We start from the raw sequence: 21,146 nt of genomic DNA, 5'->3' as shown, positions 1-21,146 counted from the left end.
CATTTGACACCTTTCCACTCTCAATCTCAGTGCCCAACCTTGGAGTCACACCTTCCTCATTTAGTAGCAACGCAGCGCCATTTACTTCTTCATACTCAGTCGGTAATAAGGCTGATTCATAATCCTTTATCTGAGTTAAGTTAGCCTCTGGTTTTTGCTCTTTGTCACAGTGCCACTCCCTTTCACATCGAGGCTTCCTGCATTCTGATGCATAATGCCCATAGGCATTATAATTATAGCATTTCACCTTGGTACGATCTCGACTCGGTGTGTTGTTACCGCTTCCTTCTTTTGCCTGGTTTTGACATGCTTTACTACTGGTATTGGCTCTATAGTTGGTCCTTCCTCTTCCACGGTTATTAAAACCAAAGCCACTTCTACCTCTGACATTCACTTTGTTGTTGGCTCGTTTGGACCATTCTTCCTGCGTTATTAGGAATGGTTGGGTTTTCCCACTTAAGTAAATGAGTTATAGTAAATTTGATGCTCATAACCAAAATATATATATCTTGACATCCGTACGGTTGGATCATTCATTAATATTTTTTGAAAAATCGAAACATCAATATAGGATTAAACACTAGTAAAAGATATTGGTGAGACTACTTGTTAACTATTAAAATAAAAAACTAAATAAATTCATTTTCTCAAAATTTTGTGATATGATTAAAATATATAGATCTTAACATCCATACGGTTGGATTATTCCTATATATTTTAAAAAAACTTGAAACATGAATATGAGAATAAACACTAGTTAGAAGTAATATTCAAACTATTAATTGATTATTAAAATAACAAACAATATAAATTTATTTTATTTCTAAAATTTTTGTCATATCACATAAATATATAGATCTTGACATCTGTATATTTGGATTATTCATAAATATTTTTTAAAAAAATTGAAATATCAATATAGGGTTAAAGACTAGTAACAAATACTGATCAAACTACTACTTGTCTGTTAAAATAGAAAACCAAATAAATTTCTTTTTTTAACATTTTATGTTAAAAATATATATTTAAATTCAGAGTGTATGTGAAAAATCAATCTATTTAAATATTAATATATTAAATATTTTAACAAATATATGTGTCATATGCATTAAATACTACCGCAAACCGTAGTTGTTCAATTTAGCTACTAAATTCTACCAAAAGTGGTCATATTTCGCTGCTAAATTCTACCAAAATTAGTCAAATTTAACTGCTAAATTCGACCAAAAATGGTAGAATTTACCCGTGTTTTATTTTTGACTAAATCTAGTTGAAATTATAAATTTAACCCTTATTGGTCGAATTTAGCACATTTCAGAATTGCCATTTGTCACGCTTCTATTGGTTGAGAAGAAAGCACATGGAATGCCAACTTGAATTAATCTTGACCATTCATTTATTTTTCAATCCTTTCATCCCATCCATTCAATCTTTCACCCTCATCTCTTTCTCATTATATTCCTCATTCAATTTAATTCTCTTATAAAAAAATTACACTCATACTTAACTTTACTCTCTAACTACATACACAATCATACATATTTTGTATATTCCCAATAATATACACATACACATCTCTCATACTAAATATCATCTAATTATATTTTTCCAAATGGCGAATTAATTTAAACCAATTCAGGTGAATTCATCCGATTCACACCAATTTCGGCAAGTTCACCATTTCAGAACAATTACGGCGAGTTCATCTCCATCACCTCCGACGAGAATTTATGCCATCACCTCGGGAAAATTCATTTTCGGAAACTTAGAAGTAAAATAAGACTTGTATCAAATAGTTCATTTATATGAACCAATTTAAATTTATTTTTTATTTTTTTCATATTTGTTTATCATTTGGGTGAGTTAATCTTATAATATTTGATTTTCGATATGTTACTAAAGGATATAAATTGTTGTATTCTAAAATCTATATTATTTATTTATGTAATTTTAATATTAGTAAACAAAAACTACTATTGTGTCCGTTATTGTTTTATGAAATTAAATTATGGAAAAACTAGTAGAAAGTTCCAAAATGCATCCTGTTGCTGTTTTTTAAAAATATGGTGCTTATTAAATTCTACCAACTTTGTTCGAATTTGGCATACTTATTTCGACCAGATTTGGTCGAATTTAGCGTGTAATTTCGACCAGATTTGGTCGAATTTAGTATTTGTGCGCGGGATTTTTGAATTTTACGAAAAATTTAATTTTTTGTCAAAAAAATTGGGGCTGAGTTTTTTTAACCAATTTTAGTCGAATTTAGTTGGTCAAATTTATTCGGTCGAATTTAGCTAAATTCGACCGCACCCCTTATTTTCGACTAACCTTTGTTCGACCAAAAACTAGTTGGTCGAAAATAGCTATTTTAGACTAAATTCGGTCGAATTTCTTGTAGTGTATAATTCCAATGCACGTGACACTACATAATTACCCCTGAAATGAACTGACATAAAAATTGTTCAAAAAAGGGACCCTGTGATGATTTTCAAAGGAATGTGAGGTTTATATCCAAATGTTAAATCGAGGTCAAATTTTTCAAAGGTGAGAGGAACTGAAGGAGAACAAGAGGTATTAGGTTTTGAAGAAAAACTTGACAAAAGAAGGCATGAAAAAAGCAATAAATTAACAATATTATTATGCTTATGGGTCCCTCATCATGCCAAAACAGTGGATTGAGATTGTGGTGCATGAATATGCTGAAAACTGCAAGATCATATTACTTATATTTAATATTTTATTTTTTATTAGAATTTATTTTTATTATCTTCGATGGTTTTATCCTTGAGTAAATACTATTATGATGGTACAATAATATTAATAACAAACAATTCATGAGAGTTTTTCGAATTTGTGCATGCGTATTAGTATATGTTCTCTCTTTTTTTTATCGTAGGGAAGCCGCAACCGCTATCCTTCAGGTACGTACTGGGCAAACCCCACGGGCTCACGCAATAGAATGCAAACCACATGAACCCTAGTAAGAAATATATATCTTGACATCCCTACAGTTGGATCATTCATAGATATATTTTTTAAAATAGAAAATATCAATATAGAATTGAACACTAGTAAGAAATACAGGAGAGACTACTTGTTAACAGTTAAAATAGCAAACTAAATAAATTTATATTTTTCTAAAAATTTTGTGATATTATCAAAAATATATATTTTAACATCCTTATGGTTGAACTATTCATATATATTTTAAAAAAAATTGAAACATAAATAAGAGTTTAAACACTATTGAGAATTACTATTCAAACTATTGGTTGATTGTTAAAATAACAGGAAAAATCAATTTATTCTTTTCTAAAACTTTTGTCACATCACCAAAATAAATATATCTTGACATTTTTACGGTTGGATCATTCATTAATATTTTTTTTAAATTCGAAACATCAATATAGGATTAAACACGGGTAAGAAATATCGGTAAGACTACTTGTTAACTGTTAAAATAGAAAACTAAATAAATTTATATTTTTCTTAAAATTTTATGGTATCATTAAATATATAGATCTTAACATTCGTACGGTTGAATTAGCCCTATATTTTTTTAAAAATTAAAAACATCAATATAGGACTAAATATTAGTTAGAAGTAATATTCAAACTATTAGTTGATTGTTAAAATAACAAATAATATCAATTTATTTTGTTTCTAAATTTTTTGTCATATCACCAAAATATATAGATCTTGACATCCGTATGTTTGGATTATTCATAATTTTTTTTAATAAAATTAAAATATCAGGATAGGGTTAGACACTAGTAACAAATACCGATCAAACTATTGGTTGACTGTCAAAATAAAAAACAAATAAATTTCTTTTTTTTTAAATTTTGTCATATCACCAAAAATATATTTAAATTAACAGTGTATGTGAAAAATCAATCTATTTAAATATTAAAATCTTAAATATTTTAACAAATATCTGTGTCACATGCATTAAATACTACCACAAACCGTAGTTGTTCAATTTAACTTCTAAATTCTACCAGAATTGGTCAAATTTAGCTGCTAAATTCGACCAAAATTATTCACATTTTACTACTAAATTCGACCAAAAATGGTAGAATTTACCAGTGTTATATTTTCGAATAAATCTGGTTGAAAATTGTAAATTTGACCATTATTGGTCGAATTTAGCATATTTCAAAATTGCCATTTGTCCCGCTTCTATTGGCTGAGAAGAAAGTACATGAATTGCCAACTTGAATTAATCTTGATCATTCATTTCTTTCTCATTTCTTTCGTCCCAACCATTCAATCTTTTATCCTAATCTTTTTTCTTTATATTCCTCATTCATTTTAATTCTCTTATAAAAAAATTACACTCATACTTAACCTTACTTTCTAACTACACACACACTCATACATATTTTGTATATTCTAAATAATATACATATAGACACACACAGACACACACAAACACACATCTCTCATACTAAATATCATCTAATTATATTTATCCAAGTGGCGAATTATTTTAAACCAATTCCAATGAATTCATCTGATTCACACAGATTACGGGGAGTTCACCATTTCACAACAATTTTTGCGAGTTCATCATTATCACCTCAGACGAGAGTTTATGCCATCCGCCTCCGATAAATTCGTTTTCGAAAACTAAGATGTAAATTAAGACTTGTATTAATTAGTTCATGTATATGAACCGATTTAATTTTTTTTTTATTTGTTTATCATCTAGGTGAGTTAAATTTATAATATTTGATTTTTAATATGTTACAAAAGGATAGAAATTGTTTTATTCTAAAATCTATATTATATATTTTGTAATTTTATACTAATAAACAAAAATTTCTATTGTGTCCATTATTATTTTATGAAATTACATTATGAAAAAGCTAGTAAAAAGTTCAAAAAATTTTGTTGATCAACAAAATGCATTCTGTTGTTGTTTTTTAAAAATCTCGTGCTTATTAAATTCTACCAAGTTTGGTCTAATTTAGAATACTTATTTTGACCTGATTTGGTCGAATTTAGCGTAGTAATTTTGGGCTGAGTTTTTTCAACCAATTTCGGTCGAATTAAGTTGGTCATTTTTATTAGGTCAAATTTAGTTCGGTCGCATTTGGCTAAATTCAACCCACCCCTTATTTTCGACTAGCCTTTGTTCGACCAACAATGGGATGGTCGAAAATAGCTATTTTAGACCAAAATCGGTGGAATTTAGCCAAATTTCTTATAGTGATGGTAGGGATTGTCGAGGCTTGAATTACACAACATAATGTATAAAATTGTTGTCACACGTCACTATAAGTTAACATAGTAACAACGGTTCTTAAGCGTTGAGTTTATAATTCAAAACAACAGTGCACTTAAAAAATTGTTGTACGACACTATAAGGTAATTCCACATAGACAACAGTTTGAAAAAAGATGGATAACGGTTGTCTGTTGTCGAGCTCACCCAAAGGTATTTGTTATTATTATGATGTATTGGAATTGGTTATATTTGTGATTATCAATCGATACGAATTGTACGAATGAGGGGGAAGAGTATAAGATCGTGTTCAGACCTTCTTCTAAATCTTAAGATTTTAGAGCCATTGGTTACTTAACAAGAACAAGATGATGAATTGGACCTGGGTGTTTGGATGAATAACACACACAATCTTCCCACATACTCTTAATGCCTCAGTTGTAACTTTGAAAAACCGTCACTGACAACTAATAAAGTAGGACGGGAAATATCCTATAACAGAAAAAAGATGAAAGGAGGAACATAAAATATATGATCAAGCACACAACTAATGCAAACACATCACAGTGGCGTGTTTCTTTTTTAAATAGGTGATGAAGAGATATGATATTGACATGAGATTAGCTTAGCTTTGGAAGAAGATAATGCATGCATGTTCTATGTGACTATGACATTATCACATAATTTTATTCAGTGGGGACAACCAACTATATATGTAGGCGGAGTACTAGTAGTAGCCGTAGGATTAGAAAAATAGGAATATAACGTTTTCCTCTTTTGATCTTGATTCCCGCAATAAGTCAAAACATGAGATTATATTTAATTTATGTGAGTACATAAAAAATAATCGTGTTCATACTGAACTTGAATGAATATATTAAACTCTGTCCATAATAAAATAAAAAATAAATGAAATTTAGTCATGTAAAATAAATAAATTATTATGTCATTTAATTTATACTAAATTTTTAATATCTTTGCCTATTAAATAAAAAATAACCTATTTAACTATTAAACTAAGAGATTAATCGCTAATAACTTACAATAATCACAGGATTTATAACCTAATTTCTTAACGAGTATAATTAAAAAGAACATCTAGGCAATGTATATATAGGCACACACATATCACATTGCACATATGCAAAATCAATTAAAAATTAAAGAAGTTAAAATTACTCACATGGTGAGTGCCTGAGTGGTCTAATCGACTGTGGAAGAATAAATAATCCAATATATATGACAATTGAATGTGTTGAGCGCCAGACCTAATTTTTTAGTTGCATATATTTTTATGTTTTGAAATTTTAAATTATTTTTTTCTCTTAATTTTTGTTTTCTACTTTATATCTTTATTTGGTTATATATATACGTCTCTAAATTGGGCTAACAGGATAAAATTTGATCCTTGCTAAAAAATTTGGTTATATTTTTTTACCAGGGCTAAAGGTTTATTGGGCTAAAAAATATATATTTTTACACTAGAATTCGTCGCAATTGGCCCAATTGCGATGTAAATTATTCGACATTTTTGCTCAAGTTTTAAGTTCAGATTTTCGTCACAAACAACCTTTTCGTCATAAATATCAATTCCGTCACAAGTACCGATTTTTTCCTAAGTACATATTTCATCATAAGTTACCATTTCGTTATAAGTATTCATTTCGTAACAAATCTATGAAAACCGTCGCAAGTTAGGGAAGTGGAGCCCACTTTTAGTGGGCTGATAATTACACTTTCGATGGAATATACTGTCATTTTATCTTTAATTTACGATGATTTGTATGTCGTAAGTTAGCATCTTGGGCCCACAAGCTTGCCAAAATTAATTTAAATAAAAAATGAGTAAATAATGAAGAACAATCGTCCCAAGTAACCTTGAATTCATTCGTAAGTAGCCAGCATAATTACAGAATTCCGTCATAACCGTCGTAAGTTACCCAGAATTCCATCGTTAAATTCTCTCTCCAGAAGCAGCATCCTGCTGTTTTTTTTATTCCAGCCTTTTTCGGCTTTCAAATTGAATTCTAAACTTGTCCAATGAAAAATCCCAATTTATATAAAATTGTAGCGTAATTCAGCACCAAAATATATAAAAAATATGCAAAGCTAATAATAAGAAATCATCCACACATTTAAACCGACCTAAATATGAAAGATACCGTACTTTACATGAATATTATCACAAAACCATTCAGACTACGCAAAAAGTTAAAACAATCCGACATTAGCTTAGATCATCTTACAAATATTCATAGATTTAGTTCACAAGGATAATTATCCTATAGACATTCATAACCCATTACATCAATATTTAACCCCTAATTATAGGATCGCCGCGAGAGACTACGTTATAGGGTACAATCTGTAGCGCCCCCAAACTCGCTCTTTTACGGATTTAGGTTGCCACATCATGTAGTGTATCAAATACCTGTTTATTGTAACAATAGCTTAAAAAGTACCTTATTATATTTATCTTATCACGTCCATAAATCCAAAGATCACTTACTAATACCATACATACTCCGCGAACCAAAGTACTAACCACTAGAACTTTATTACACAACTAAAATTTTATTCCACTACTAGGCGACTTTCATAGCATATAGCTGGCACACAGACAATCTACCGATCCTTGCTTGAACTTGGCATCTTTTCCTTGCCCTTCGCACGCGGAAGAAATGTAATGATGGCTAGAGTGAGCATTAATATGCTCAGCAAATTCACTATTTATCCAATACCCAAAAAAAGGAAATAACAGAATATATTTGAAATTTTAAGAATAAAAGATAACTGACAACTTAAATAATAAATCTCGAATCAGAGAATATTAACAAACTCAAACACATCTTTAAACAACATGACACAAGAGCATATTGGTCGTCCACCTTTCGATACCCCGTGGCTCGATCAACTACCATGTCACAAGTATCGACTCCTGCAGAACTCGCGTGTAGCGTGATCAGAGCCTTCAGGCAAGTCCCACCTTATATTTCAAATTTTGCTAGCAATTAATCATAAATGGGTTATCACACAACCCTGGCTTTCACAGAGCCAAATGTCACTTCGAACATAACACATTATCACTAACCATGGTTAGCCATCACAGACTAGATTGAATATGGTCAACATTTTCGGACCATACAATCATGGTCAACGTTTCTGGACCACGTTGACCAGTTTAGAATATGAATCCCCGAGTAGTTCTCTGATAACGAAGCTGGACACTAGAAAATTTATTTGATAAGTCTAGCAAACAACTAGCACTTTTCAAATAAATTACATTAACCCGAACAATAGATTAATCCAGAGAACAAGAAAATAATTTTAGACGACATGAACAAAGCATCGTCTAAAAAGAAAAGAAGGTAACCATCTTGAACAAAGAGAATGGTCAAGTTCAAAGAAAAATTATTTGGTTATCTCAAAGCAAAAGAATACCCAAACGACTAAATAACGTTCAGGATCATTGTGAGTAGGACCAATCACTACGAGTAATAAACTTAACATATTTTCTATTAATTTCTAATTCGAACAATGAATCAATCTTTGATTTCAATAAAATTGGATATATCTGGACAATAGATGTAACCGACAAGAAATGAATGTGGTTGACCCGAATTAAGGAATCAAACCTTAACTAAAAGAAATTAAAAGGAATCATCTGGTACAATGAGTAGGACTAAGGTTTATTAAAAGATAGGGTATTCGATCGAGGAAATTTAAATTCAAATAACTAATTCAAAATAATGATAATTATTTTTTTTAAAGTTCTGAAAATAAATCATTCTTAAATATATAAATAAACTTAAAATAAACAACACTTGAGAAAAATATAATTAAAAACATTTACGAAAATAATTATTTTTAAGGTGAGTGGAGAGATAGTAAACTTGCCTTGCTCGCCCGTATGCTAAGAATAATTATAATAATTTAAAGCAATACGAGAGCTCAATATTGCTCCATAATTCTATGAAGTAAAATAGAATTTCTATCAATTCATAAAATAAGAAATATTAAATAATATTCGATAACGGATCTCAAACACTCACTCTAAATATTATTTTTTAAAATATTTTAATACCAATTAAACTTTTAATTCATTATTTTAATAATGAATTAATCGAGTCATTTTATTCAGTAAATTATACTAAGCTAACGATAATATCCCTAAAATTTGACTTTATTTGTAATCGTCTTTACACTCTTCTACTTTTATTCAATGATTATTTTACTATTAAATAACTTGGTAACAATGCATCAACTCTTAGTATCTTATATTATTTTTAATCACAATTTATACTATATTCCATAATTTAATACTCTAATTCTTGTTTAACCAAAATAATAATACATTACTTTTATCTCATTTTTTTCCCATTAATCCAACTATTTCCTTTTTAATGTCACTTTTATTTGCCCAGTTCTTTTATTACATTTATTACCAAATATTTATTATCAATTTAACAATACTTATTATTTATCAAATCATTTTAATTTCATTTTACCAATTTACAGATTTACCCCCATCTTCCCCAAACTCATTTACAACCTTTCCTCCCCCACCACTCCTCACCTTCCATGGCTGCCGCCGGCCGGAGCCGCCGCTGCCGGCCGTTTTTTGGCTAACCCGAAACCTGAATTTGTTAGCATAATCTTGTTGTCCATAGCCCGATCTACAAGCTCCTATCAATCTTTTTTTAAAAAATCACTACCCACCCATTTTCCGGCCAAACTCTCTCCCTCTCTTCCTCTCTTTCTCCCTCTCTCACTCTCCCTCTCCCTCGTTCTTTCCTCTCTCGCACTCCCTCGCTCTCCCGTCCTCGTTCTCTCTCGCCTGCGACCATGACAACGCCGCCCCCACCACCGCGGTGGTGGCTTCCTTCTTTTAATCTCACAGAAACACTACACTCATCACATCCCCGCACAACTACTCCCTCTCCAAGCACCACCGTAGCCACCCATCGCCACCACCGATGTGGTGGATCCTCCTTTAACCTCCCCAAAATACACACAAATACACTGGACAATATACACACAAACAAAACACACAACACAGAACCTCCGTTTTCCGCCATCGCATCAGAAACCACCGTCGGGTACTCAACAACCGCGGTTGCTCCGCCCCTTCCTCTCCTCCTCTGACGGCCACACAGCTCACATACAGTTGTTCTTCCTCCCGTTTGTAATTGGGCTAACTACAACAACCCTCATCTTTACACAAAAGAAAAAAAAACCTATTTTTTACTACCTCTTTCCCCTTACCCGTAAACCCCTTTAATTACATCTTATCAATTTATTATAAGCACAAATAAAACTTAAAAGCTGAAATTTGCAACACACTGTCAAATAACAATACTAATCTAATCCCTAATAATTCTCTGGAAATAATTTAGAGATAAAGACACTAACCAAAATTAAGAGTGCAGTAGTTACCTTAACGATACAATTGAGTCTCCTAAATTCTCTCTGTTGATCTTTCACTTCTTCATAGACGTAGAGTATTCTAGAGTAAGCTTTGTTACTCTTAATGACTATTGTTTAATTAATTTCTTATAAAGGTATCTTCATCTAGACTCTTCTTAAAAAACAATATCTACCCAAAATATCTAACAAGCTTCACTTATAAGCCAATTATTTTATTTTATTTATTATTTTTCTTTATGATGAAAAGATTATTACTAACGTAATTAAAAAATATAAAGATAAAAAAATTCCTAGATAATTAAAAGAATTTAAATCTAACAAAATAATTTTATTGAGTCTCAAATACATAATTAAAAGAATTTAAATCTAACAAAATAATTTCACTAGATAAAATAAAATAGTATTCTAAATAAATTAATTAGCTGCTCCAGTTTTATAAAAAAAAGTTAATTTATAAAATTAATGACTAATAATTCTTACCAATAAATTAGGGATCTCCGCACACGTAATAAAATTTTTAAACGACTAATAAAATTTTCTAAGAATTAATTCTAGCCTCAAATTTTATTTTATTTAGTTATTTATTCATTTATTTATTTATCTATTTATTATTTTTTTATCCGGGTACAAAAGCAAAATTTTGTCTAGGGCAAAATTTATAAATTTTTGAGGCAGTTTAAATTAAAAATTAGAATATTACTTGAGTTTTGTCGGTCGTTACATTCTCCCCTCCTTATAGGATTCCCTCCCCGAAATCACTCTCGTTGCTGAATAGAAACGGGTACTCGTTGCGCGTTTCACTTTCCAGTTTCCAAGTTGCTTCTTCAATTGCGTGATTTCGCCATAACACCTTGACCAAAGGTATATTCTTCTTTTTATATTCTTGTACTTCCCGATCTATAATTTCCACCGGTTGCTCTTCATAAGTTAAATTAGATTTTACCTCAATCGGTTCGTAATTAAGGACATGTCGGTTATCCTGATGATATTTCTTTAGTACAGATATATGGAATACATCGTGAATATGTTGTAGATCTGGTGGTAATGCCAATTGATAAGAGACTGATCCGACACTCTTTAAGATTTCAAAAGGTCCAATAAATCGAGGGCTCAATTTGCCTTTCTTACCAAATCTCATCACGCCCTTCCAATGGGAAATCTTTAATAAAACCTTTTCTCCAAGTTCAAATTACTTATCTCTTCTTCCTTGATTCGCGTACTTTCTCTGTCGGTCTTGAGCAGCCACTAACCTTTTACGGATATTTTCAATGGATTGTTTAGTCTGCTGGATCATTTCTGGGCCTAATAACTTTCTTTCTCCAACTTCATCCCAACAAACCGGTGAGCGACACTTCCTTCCGTATAATGCCTCATAAGGAGCCATACCTATACTTGAATGATAGTTATTATTATAGGCGAACTCAACTAAAGGTTAATGGTCATCCCAACTCCCTTTGAAGTCCAAAGCGCAAGCTCTTAACATATCCTCTAGTGTTTGAATAGTCCTTTCACTGTGTCCATCCGTCTGTGGATGATAAGTGGTGCTCATACTAAGTCTTGTACCAAGGCATTCCTGAAAGCCTTTCAAAAACATCGATGTGAATCTAGCATCTCTATCTGACACTATAGACACAGGGACTCCATGTCGAGTCACTATTTCTTTTAAATATAGAGTCACCAATTTCTCAATTGTTTACCTTTCATTTATTGGTAGGAATTGTGCTGATTTAGTGAGTTGTTCCACTATAACCCATATGGTGTCATGATTGGTTCTAGTTCAAGGTAAACCTACCAAAAAATCCATTGTAATATGCTCCCACTTCCACTCAGAAATTTGTAGAGGTTGCAAAAGTCCGCTTGGCCTTTGTTGTTCAGCTTTTACCTGTTGACATGTTAAACACCTACTAACCCACTCTGCAATCTCTCTTTTCATTGGGCCACCAATAATTTTTGCTTGATGTCCTGATACATTTTTGTGCTCCCTGGATGAATTGAAAATCGTGAGTTATGGGCTTCATTCATGATCTCATGTTTCAACTCTTCAACATTCGGAATCCAGATCGTGAGGCAAATCTCTTAATTCCTTTTTCATCTTTTGAACTTCGAAGTTCTTCTCCGGTCAACTCAGACCTTCTTTCTTCTGGAAACTTCTCTTGACAACTGCGTATCTTCTCAATTAGCTCTGGTTGCACATGAATCTCAAATACGTGTTCTTTTGCTTGGACTGGAATCTTAACTTCTAATTCCATCTTCTCGAACTCCCTGATCAGCTCTTTCAAAGTAATCAACATCTTAAGTCTTTTTTTTCTACTCAAAGCATCTGCAACGATATTTGCCTTTCCAGGGTGATAGTTTATCGTGCAATCGTAGTCCTTTATCAATTCCAACCAACGTCTTTGTCTCATATTCAGCTCTTTCTGGGTGAAAATGTACTTCAGACTTTTATGGTCCGTGAACATCTCGCACTTTTCCCCATATCAGTAATGTCTCCAAATATTAAGTGCAAACACTATGGCTGCTAATTCCAGATCGTGCGTTGGGTACCTAGTCTCATACTCCTTTAGTTGTCGAGAAGCGTAGGCAATTACTTTCCCATTTTGCATTAAAACGCAACCTAGGCCTTTATGCGACGCGTCACTGTAAATTACAAAGTTTCCTTTCTCATCGGGTAAAGTTAAAACTGGTGCAAATATCAATCTCTTCTTGATTTCTTCAAAACTCTCTTCACATTTCGGGGTCCATTCAAACTTCTCGCTCTTTCTTGTGAGTTTGGTCAGCGGAGTGGATATTTTGGAAAAATCTATGACGAACCTTCGATGGTAGCCAGTTAATCCAAGAAAACTCCTAACTTCCATTGGTGTCTTTGGTCGTTCCCAATTTGCAACCGCTTCCACTTTTTTAGGGTCAACAGAAATTCCTTCACGACTTACTATATGACCTAAGAATTGCACTTTCTCCATCCAAAACTTGCATTTTGAAAATTTAGCATACAACTTTTCTTTCCTTAAGATATCCAAAGTCAATCTAAGGTGTTCGCATGCTCATGAGGTGTCTTGAGGTATATCAAGATGTCATCAATAAATACAATTATAAACTTGTTCAGTTACTTCTTGAATACTCTATTCATTAGATCCATAAAGGCAGCTGGAGCATTCGTCAATCCAAATGGCATGACTAAAAATTTGTAATATCCGTATCGAGTCCTAAAAGCAGTCTTTGGAATATCTTCAGGCTTGATTTTTAGTTGACGATATCCTGACCTTAAGTCAATCTTTGAAAAGTGAGCAGCTCCTTTTAGTTGATAGAACAAATCATCAATCCTCGGTAGTGGATATTTGTTCTTTATTATCATCTTATTTAATTCGCTATAATCGATACACAACCGCATGGATCCATCTTTCTTCTTTACAAACAGTACTGGTGCTCCCCAAGGAGACACACTAGGATGAATCACTCCCTTTTCTAGCAGCTCTTGTAGTTGGATCGCCAATTCCTTTATTTCAATGGGTGTCATCCTATAAGGTGCTTTAGAAATAGGATGTGTTTCTGGAGCAAGGTCGGTCGTGAATTCTATCTCCCTATCAGGGGGTAATCCCGGTATCCGAAAAGATATCTTCAAATTCATTAACCACGTGAATTTATTTGATCTTAGGGGTGTGCTTTTCTATGTCTATTACGTGAGCTAAATAAGATTGACATCCTTGCCGAAGGAATCTCTTTGTTTCCATCACGGTTAAGAACTTCTTCCTTTGTTTTCATCCATGCAACATTACTCGTTTACCCTCTGGCTTTTTCACACTTACTCGCTTTCGTCAACAATTGATTTGTGCGTCATATTTAACTAACCAATCCATTCCTAAAATCACGTCAAATTCTCCTAACTTAAAAGGAATGAGGTCAGCAGTAAAATGTTGTCCATGTATTTCTATGTCACAATTTAGACATACTTGATCAACATTGACAGCTTCCTGGTTTGCTACTTCTACGGCCATAACTTCTTCTAATGTGGCTGACTCGATGCCCAACTTACTCATAAAGTTCAAAGATATAAAAGATCTTGTAGCACCAGAATCAATTAAAACACCTGCATCTTCAGAATTAACTAGAAGCGTACCTGCTATCACATGATTATCAACAATGGTATCTTTAACCGTCATGTTGAAAGTGCGTGTAGTAGGCTTGTTGCTTGGAGGTTCCATAAGTCTAAGTCTAGAGGTTTCCTTAGGTGCTTGCTTTCAGCAATCTTTAGCCATGTGACCCTTCCTTCCACAAGAGTAACAAATAGTAGCTTTTTCTTTACAACAAGATGCGTAGTGTCCTTTTTGTCCACAGTTGAAACAAGTGACATTTGCCTGATAACACTCCCCAGGATGCTTTCTTCCACATGTTTTGCACTCGGGTAAAGGTGGTCTGCCTTGAAGCAAGTTAGAGTTTTGAGGGGTCCTGAATCTTGGATTATCCTTTCGAGCACCAACATTTTCAATCCTTCTATTTCCAGCATTCATGTCCTCACGTTTCACAAAAGGTCATTTCCCTGGCTAATTTTCAACCTTTTTCTCAAAGCTTCTTCCGCTATGGTTTTGGAACTTTCTTTTCTTCACATTTGTGTCCTTAGCGTACAGCTCACTTCCACTTTCCATAAATGCAGCTTTCTGAACTAGTGTGGTGTAGTTGGTGATTTCAAACACAACTATGCGGTTCTGAATGTAAGGTTTTAGTCCTTGCTGAAATCGCTTGGCTTTCTTCTCATCAGTGTCAACATGGTATGGAACGCACCTAGAGAGCTCAGTGAACTTAGCTTCATATTCAGCTACTGACATGTTTCCTTGCTTAAATTCTAAAAACTTAAGTTCCATCTGATTCTCCATGTATTTTGGAAAGTACTTTTCGAGGAACAGTTCCGTAAATCTAGTCCATGGTATAGGAAAAGTGGTTTCAAGTGTTTTCTTGGCTTCCCACCAATAGTTGGCTTCTCCTTTTAGCATATAGGCAGCAAAGATAATTTTCTTCTCTTCTTCAACATCAACTATTTCAAATGTCTTTTCGATCTCACAAGGCTAAACTCGAGCCTTAACAGGGTCAGTGGTACCTTTGAACTCAGGCGGGTTAAAAGATTTAAAGGATTTGAAGGTAACAGTAGATGGGTTTGTTGATGTTGTGGTCCCCCTCCTCTAGTTGGAGGATTTTGAGTTTGTTGTTGCAGAAATGCCTCCAATAGTCGCATAGGGTCATCTTGATTCTGAGGTGGGGTTGGGTCCCTATGTTTCCTTCGGTTTTGGTTTTGTTGTACGTGAGGTTGTGTATCATGGCTCTCTTCTTCTGGTGGAGGTTGAGGATTCTTTTTAGGTCGTCCTCTTGGTAACTTCTTGCTATTTAGAATAAAATAATAGGTTGATTAAAATATTCCAAAATAGTATAATATCCCAACAAATTAAAAAAAAACATGGTGTAAGCAATAGTCTTTTCAAAAAAAAATTCTTGTATATCATGACAAAAAGGTAAACCTCAAATTCAAGTCGAATATAATCATGAAATCCTTTTTCCGAAAATATGTCTCTTGAACTTGAGTAACATAACAATAATCAAACTATTTTCCCAAAATATAATTCATATCTCATTATGTTAATCTCGAGTTTTAATCATTTGTTTTTCAAAGTTTTAAATTTTGAAAACTTAGTAGTTTCAGTGTAAATCGCGTTCATCTAAAGTATGTTGGTTTTAAAGAAAATGGTTTTCTATCTTTTGAAAAGTTTCGGTAGTTATCGTAACCACGTAAAATCTCTATCTACCAAGGCAACATAATAAAATGCTAACAAATATAAAATACGATAACATCCAAAATGTAAAAGAGTCATCAACCATCTGATGATGTTATCATAGTCTGCTGAGAAAGAGTATATCATAATACATAACAAAAGTGATACCCCAACAGGCTGGGTCAAAATATCAGTACCCCAAAATGATCAAAGTACATCGTCATAACATCCTACTACTTACTAAAGATCAAGTCAACTACTATGTCAATCTCAAGACTGCATCAAAACAAAAAGTCTGCAAGCTTCATCATCATCAAATCTATCACTATAACTATCAGCAGTATAGTCAGCAGCTAGCATCAAAAGTAAGAGTCACCAAAAGATAGGAATACAAACTATATAGACGTGTTATCCCTCAAAAAGTCAAAAGACTGCATAATATCCATAGTCATGATCAGTCAATGACCGAACAACGAGGTGATCCTCCCACGAAACTCCGTGATAGCTCTCTCCACAAGTGCGGCCACCGTGGCGCTATCAACTTGGTCAGAACTCATAGATGGTATCCGAGTAATAGAACTCCTCAAACCAGTTAGAATAGTCTCAGCAATCTGCTGAACAATCTCCATCTGAACATCCCTAGTCAAAGCACTACCACCAAGGTGAACACGAGTAGGGTCCGTAGCAGTAAATAGCCTGATAAGAGACTCCATAGTGTCAAAAAGCTCCTTATACCTATGCCATAACCACTGATGTTGCTGGAGCAATGAGTAGTAAAGGTGAAATGGTATCGTGCCAGTCTCGGCCACATCAGGAGCAAGGGGTAACAGTGGCATAACAGCCGTAGCGCCTACAGGGCTAGTATCAGGAGTATGAACAGATACTGGAGGTGCAGGAGGCGCTGTGTCACAAACAGGTGCCTCAGAAGTAACAGCAACTATGGGACCAAGAACAGTCGGCTCTACAGGAGCCTGCACATAAACAGGAGCTGATGCAGAAAATAGAGTAGATAAAAAGACAAGTGGTCCTGGAGGTGCAGAGCTAATCAATCTCTCAGTACGGACTGGTAAAAGCTGGCTCTCATCAATATGTTCGGTCCTAACAGGGCTTGGTATCTCAAAACGATACCTATCAGCAGTGATCATATGGGTCTGGAGCTCGACCGAGGCAGGGTGGAAGTTACTAACCAACTCAGCAACCATGACATCCCCCACTCTAGACTCGGGTGGAACATAAGCATATGATAATGTCTGAGTTAGTGCATATAGCGGTATAACAGGGGTGATCTCTGCCAATGAAGCATACACAGAATCCTGTACCTCAGGAGCAGAAACAGCTATAGGTGTCACTATAGGTACCGAGTCAACCTCATCATCCAAATAACCGATCTCAGGTGGTGTAACTGCTGGTGGAGGTATAACCATAATGGATGAGTCGTCACTATCACTGTCGATTATTATAATCTCCTCTGAAGGATCACTATCAGACTCGGATCCAGAGCTAAATGTGTCTCGAGGGTATGGCGTCGGTGGTCTATCACGAACAGATCGGGTACCTGACATCTATATACATATACATAATTGCACCAAGTCGTTATTAGATATTAGTCTCTAAAATCTACTCAATTCTCTAATATACTCTATAGTAAGTCTTATATCTTAATAGTTAGGTTTAGTTAAATACTTATAGGTTTAAAGTTATACATACTTAGTATAATCTTATTTCGCTCTCACATTACATTCCTAGGGGTCGCATCATAAGAATATAACTATAGCTCTGATGCCACCTCTGTAGCACCCCAAAATCCGCTCTTTCACAGATTTAGGTCACCACATCATGCAGTGTATCAAATACCTGTTTATTGTTATAATATCATAAAAAGTACCTTATTACATTTATCTTATCACGCCCATAGATCCAAAGATCACTTACTAATACCATACATACTCCGCGAACCAAAGTACTAACCACTAGAACTTTATTACACAACTAAAATTTTATTCCACTATTAGGTGACTTCTATAGCATATAGTTGGCACACAGACAATCTACCGATCCTTGCTTGAACTTGGCATCTTTTTCTTGCCCTTCGCATGCAGATTTGGATGTTCATCATTTTCTGATTTGACTGCTAAAAGAAATATAATGATAGCAAGAGTGAGCATTAATATGCTAAGCAAATTCACTATTTATCCAATACCCAAAAATAGGAAATAACAGAATACATTTGAAATTTTAAGAATAAAAGATAACTCACAACTTAAATAATGAATCTCGAATCCGAGAATATTAACAAACTCAAACACATCTTTAAACAACATGACACAAGAGCAAATTGGTCGTCCACCTTTCGATACCCCATGGCTCGATCAACTACCATGTCACAAGTATCGACTCCTGCAGAACTCGCGTGTAGCGTGATTAGTGTCTTCAGGCAAGTCCCACCTTACATTTCAAATTTTGATAGCAATTAATCATAAATGGGTTATCACACAACCTTGGCTTCCACAGAAGCAAATGTCACTTTGAACATAACACATTATCACCAACAATGGTCAACCGTCACGGACTAGATTGAATATGGTCAACGTTTCCGGACCATACAATCAAATTATGGTCAACATTTCTGGACCACGTTGACCAATTTAGAATATGAATCCCGAGTAGTTCTCTGATAACAAAGCTAGACATTAGAAAATTTATTTGATAAGTCTAGCACACACCTAGCACTTTTAAAATAAATTACATTAACCCGAACAATGGATTAATCCAGAGAACAAGAAAATAATTTAAGATGACACGAACAAAGCAGCGTCTAGAAAGAAAAGAAGGTAACCATCTCGAACAAAGAGAATGGTCGAGTTCAAAGAAAAATTATTAGGTTATCTCAAAGCAAAAGAATAACCAAACGACTAAATAACGTTCAGGATCATTGTGAGTAGGACCAATCACTACGAGTAATAAACTTAATATATTTCCTATTAATTTCTGATTCGAACAATGAATCAATCTTTGATTTCAATAAAATTGGATACATCTGGACAATAGATATAACCGACAAGAAACGAATGTGGTTGACCCGAATTAAGGAATCAAACCTTAACTAAAAGAAATTAAAAGGAGTCGTCTCGAACAATGAGTACGACTAAGGTTTATTAAAAGATAGGGTATTCGATCAAGGAAATTTAAATTCATATAATTAATCCAAAATAATGATAATTTTTTCTTAAAGTTCGTAAAATAAATCATTCTTCAATAAATAAATAAACTTAAAATAAACAACACTTGAGAAAAATATAATTAAAAACATTTACGAAAATAATTATTTTTAAGGTGAGTGGAGAGATAGTAAACTTGCCTTGCTCGCCCGTATGCTAAAAATAATTATAATAATTTAAAGCAATACGCGAGCTCAATATTGCTCCATAATTCCACGAAGTAAACTAGAATTTCTATCAATTCATAAAATAAGAAATATTAAATAATATTCGATAAAGGATCTCAAACACTCACTCTAAATATTCTTTCTTAAAATATTTTTAATTCCAATTAAACTTTTAATTCATTATTTTAATAATGAATTAATCGAGTCATTTTATTCATTAAATTATACTAAGCTAACGATAATATCCCTAAAATTTGAATTTATTTGTAATCGCCTTTACACTCTTCTACTTTTATTTCATGATTATTTTACTATTAAATAACTTGGTAACAATGCATCAACTCATAGTATCTTTTATTATTTTTAATCACAACTTATACTATATTCCATAATTTAATACTCTAATTCTTGTTTAACCAAAATAATAATACATTACTTTTATCTCATTTTCTTTTTCCCATTAATCCAACTATTTCCTTTTTTAATGTAACTATTATTTGCCCAATTCTTTTATTACATTTATTACCCAATATTTATTATCAATTTAACAATACTTATCATTTATCAAATCATTTTAATTTCATTTTACCAATTTACAGATTTCCCCCATCTTCCCCAAACTCATCTTCAACCTTTCCTCCCCCACCACCTCCTTACCTTCCATGGCTGCCGCCAGCCGGAGCCGCAGCCGCAGCCGCCGGCCGTTTTCCGGCTAACCCGAAACCTGAATTTCTTTCTATAATCTTGTTGCCCATAGCCCGATCTACAAGCTCCCATAGCCCACCCATTTTCCGGACAAACTCTTTCCCTCTCTTCCTCTCTTTCTCCCTCTCTCTCTCCCTCTCCCTCATTCTTTCCTCTCTCGCACTCCCTCGGCCTCCCGTCCTCGTTCTCTCTCGCCTGCGACCATGCCAACGCCGCCACCACCGCCGCGGTGGTGGCTGCCTTATTTTAATCTCACATAAACACTACAACCATCACATCCCCGCACAGCTACTCCCTCTCCAAGCACCACCGGAGTGACCCATTGCCACCACCAATGTGGTGGCTCCTCCTTTAACCTCCCCAAAATACACACACATACACTGCACAATATACGCACAAATAACACACAACACGAAACCTCCATTTTCCGCCATCGCATCAGAAACCACCGCCGGCGACTGAACAGCCGCGGTGGCTCGGCCCCTTCCTCTCCTCCTCCGACGGCCACATATCTCACATACAGTTGTTCTTCCTCCTGTTTGTAATTGGGCTAACTACAGCAACCATCATCTGTACACAAAAGAAAAAAAGTCTAATTTTTACTACCTCTTTCCCCTTACCCGTAACCCCCTTAATTACATCTT

General features: G+C 33.8%; 1 protein-coding gene across 1 annotated transcript; it reads right to left on the bottom strand.

Annotated features, from left to right (window-relative positions):
• Window positions 1-15,194: 15,194 nt before the first annotated feature.
• LOC141707044 (uncharacterized) lies at window positions 15,195-15,641 on the bottom strand. Its single transcript, XM_074510015.1, has one exon. It carries the CDS (start codon window positions 15,639-15,641, stop codon window positions 15,195-15,197), a length of 447 nt encoding a protein of 148 aa, XP_074366116.1.
• Window positions 15,642-21,146: the final 5,505 nt, after the last annotated feature.

This window comes from Apium graveolens, chromosome 1 (genome assembly GCF_009905375.1).
Source record: "Apium graveolens cultivar Ventura chromosome 1, ASM990537v1, whole genome shotgun sequence".
NCBI classification, from domain to species: domain Eukaryota; kingdom Viridiplantae; phylum Streptophyta; class Magnoliopsida; order Apiales; family Apiaceae; genus Apium; species Apium graveolens.
The sequence above is the reverse complement of the archived record's forward strand: the minus strand, read 5'-3'. Positions and strand labels throughout refer to the sequence as shown.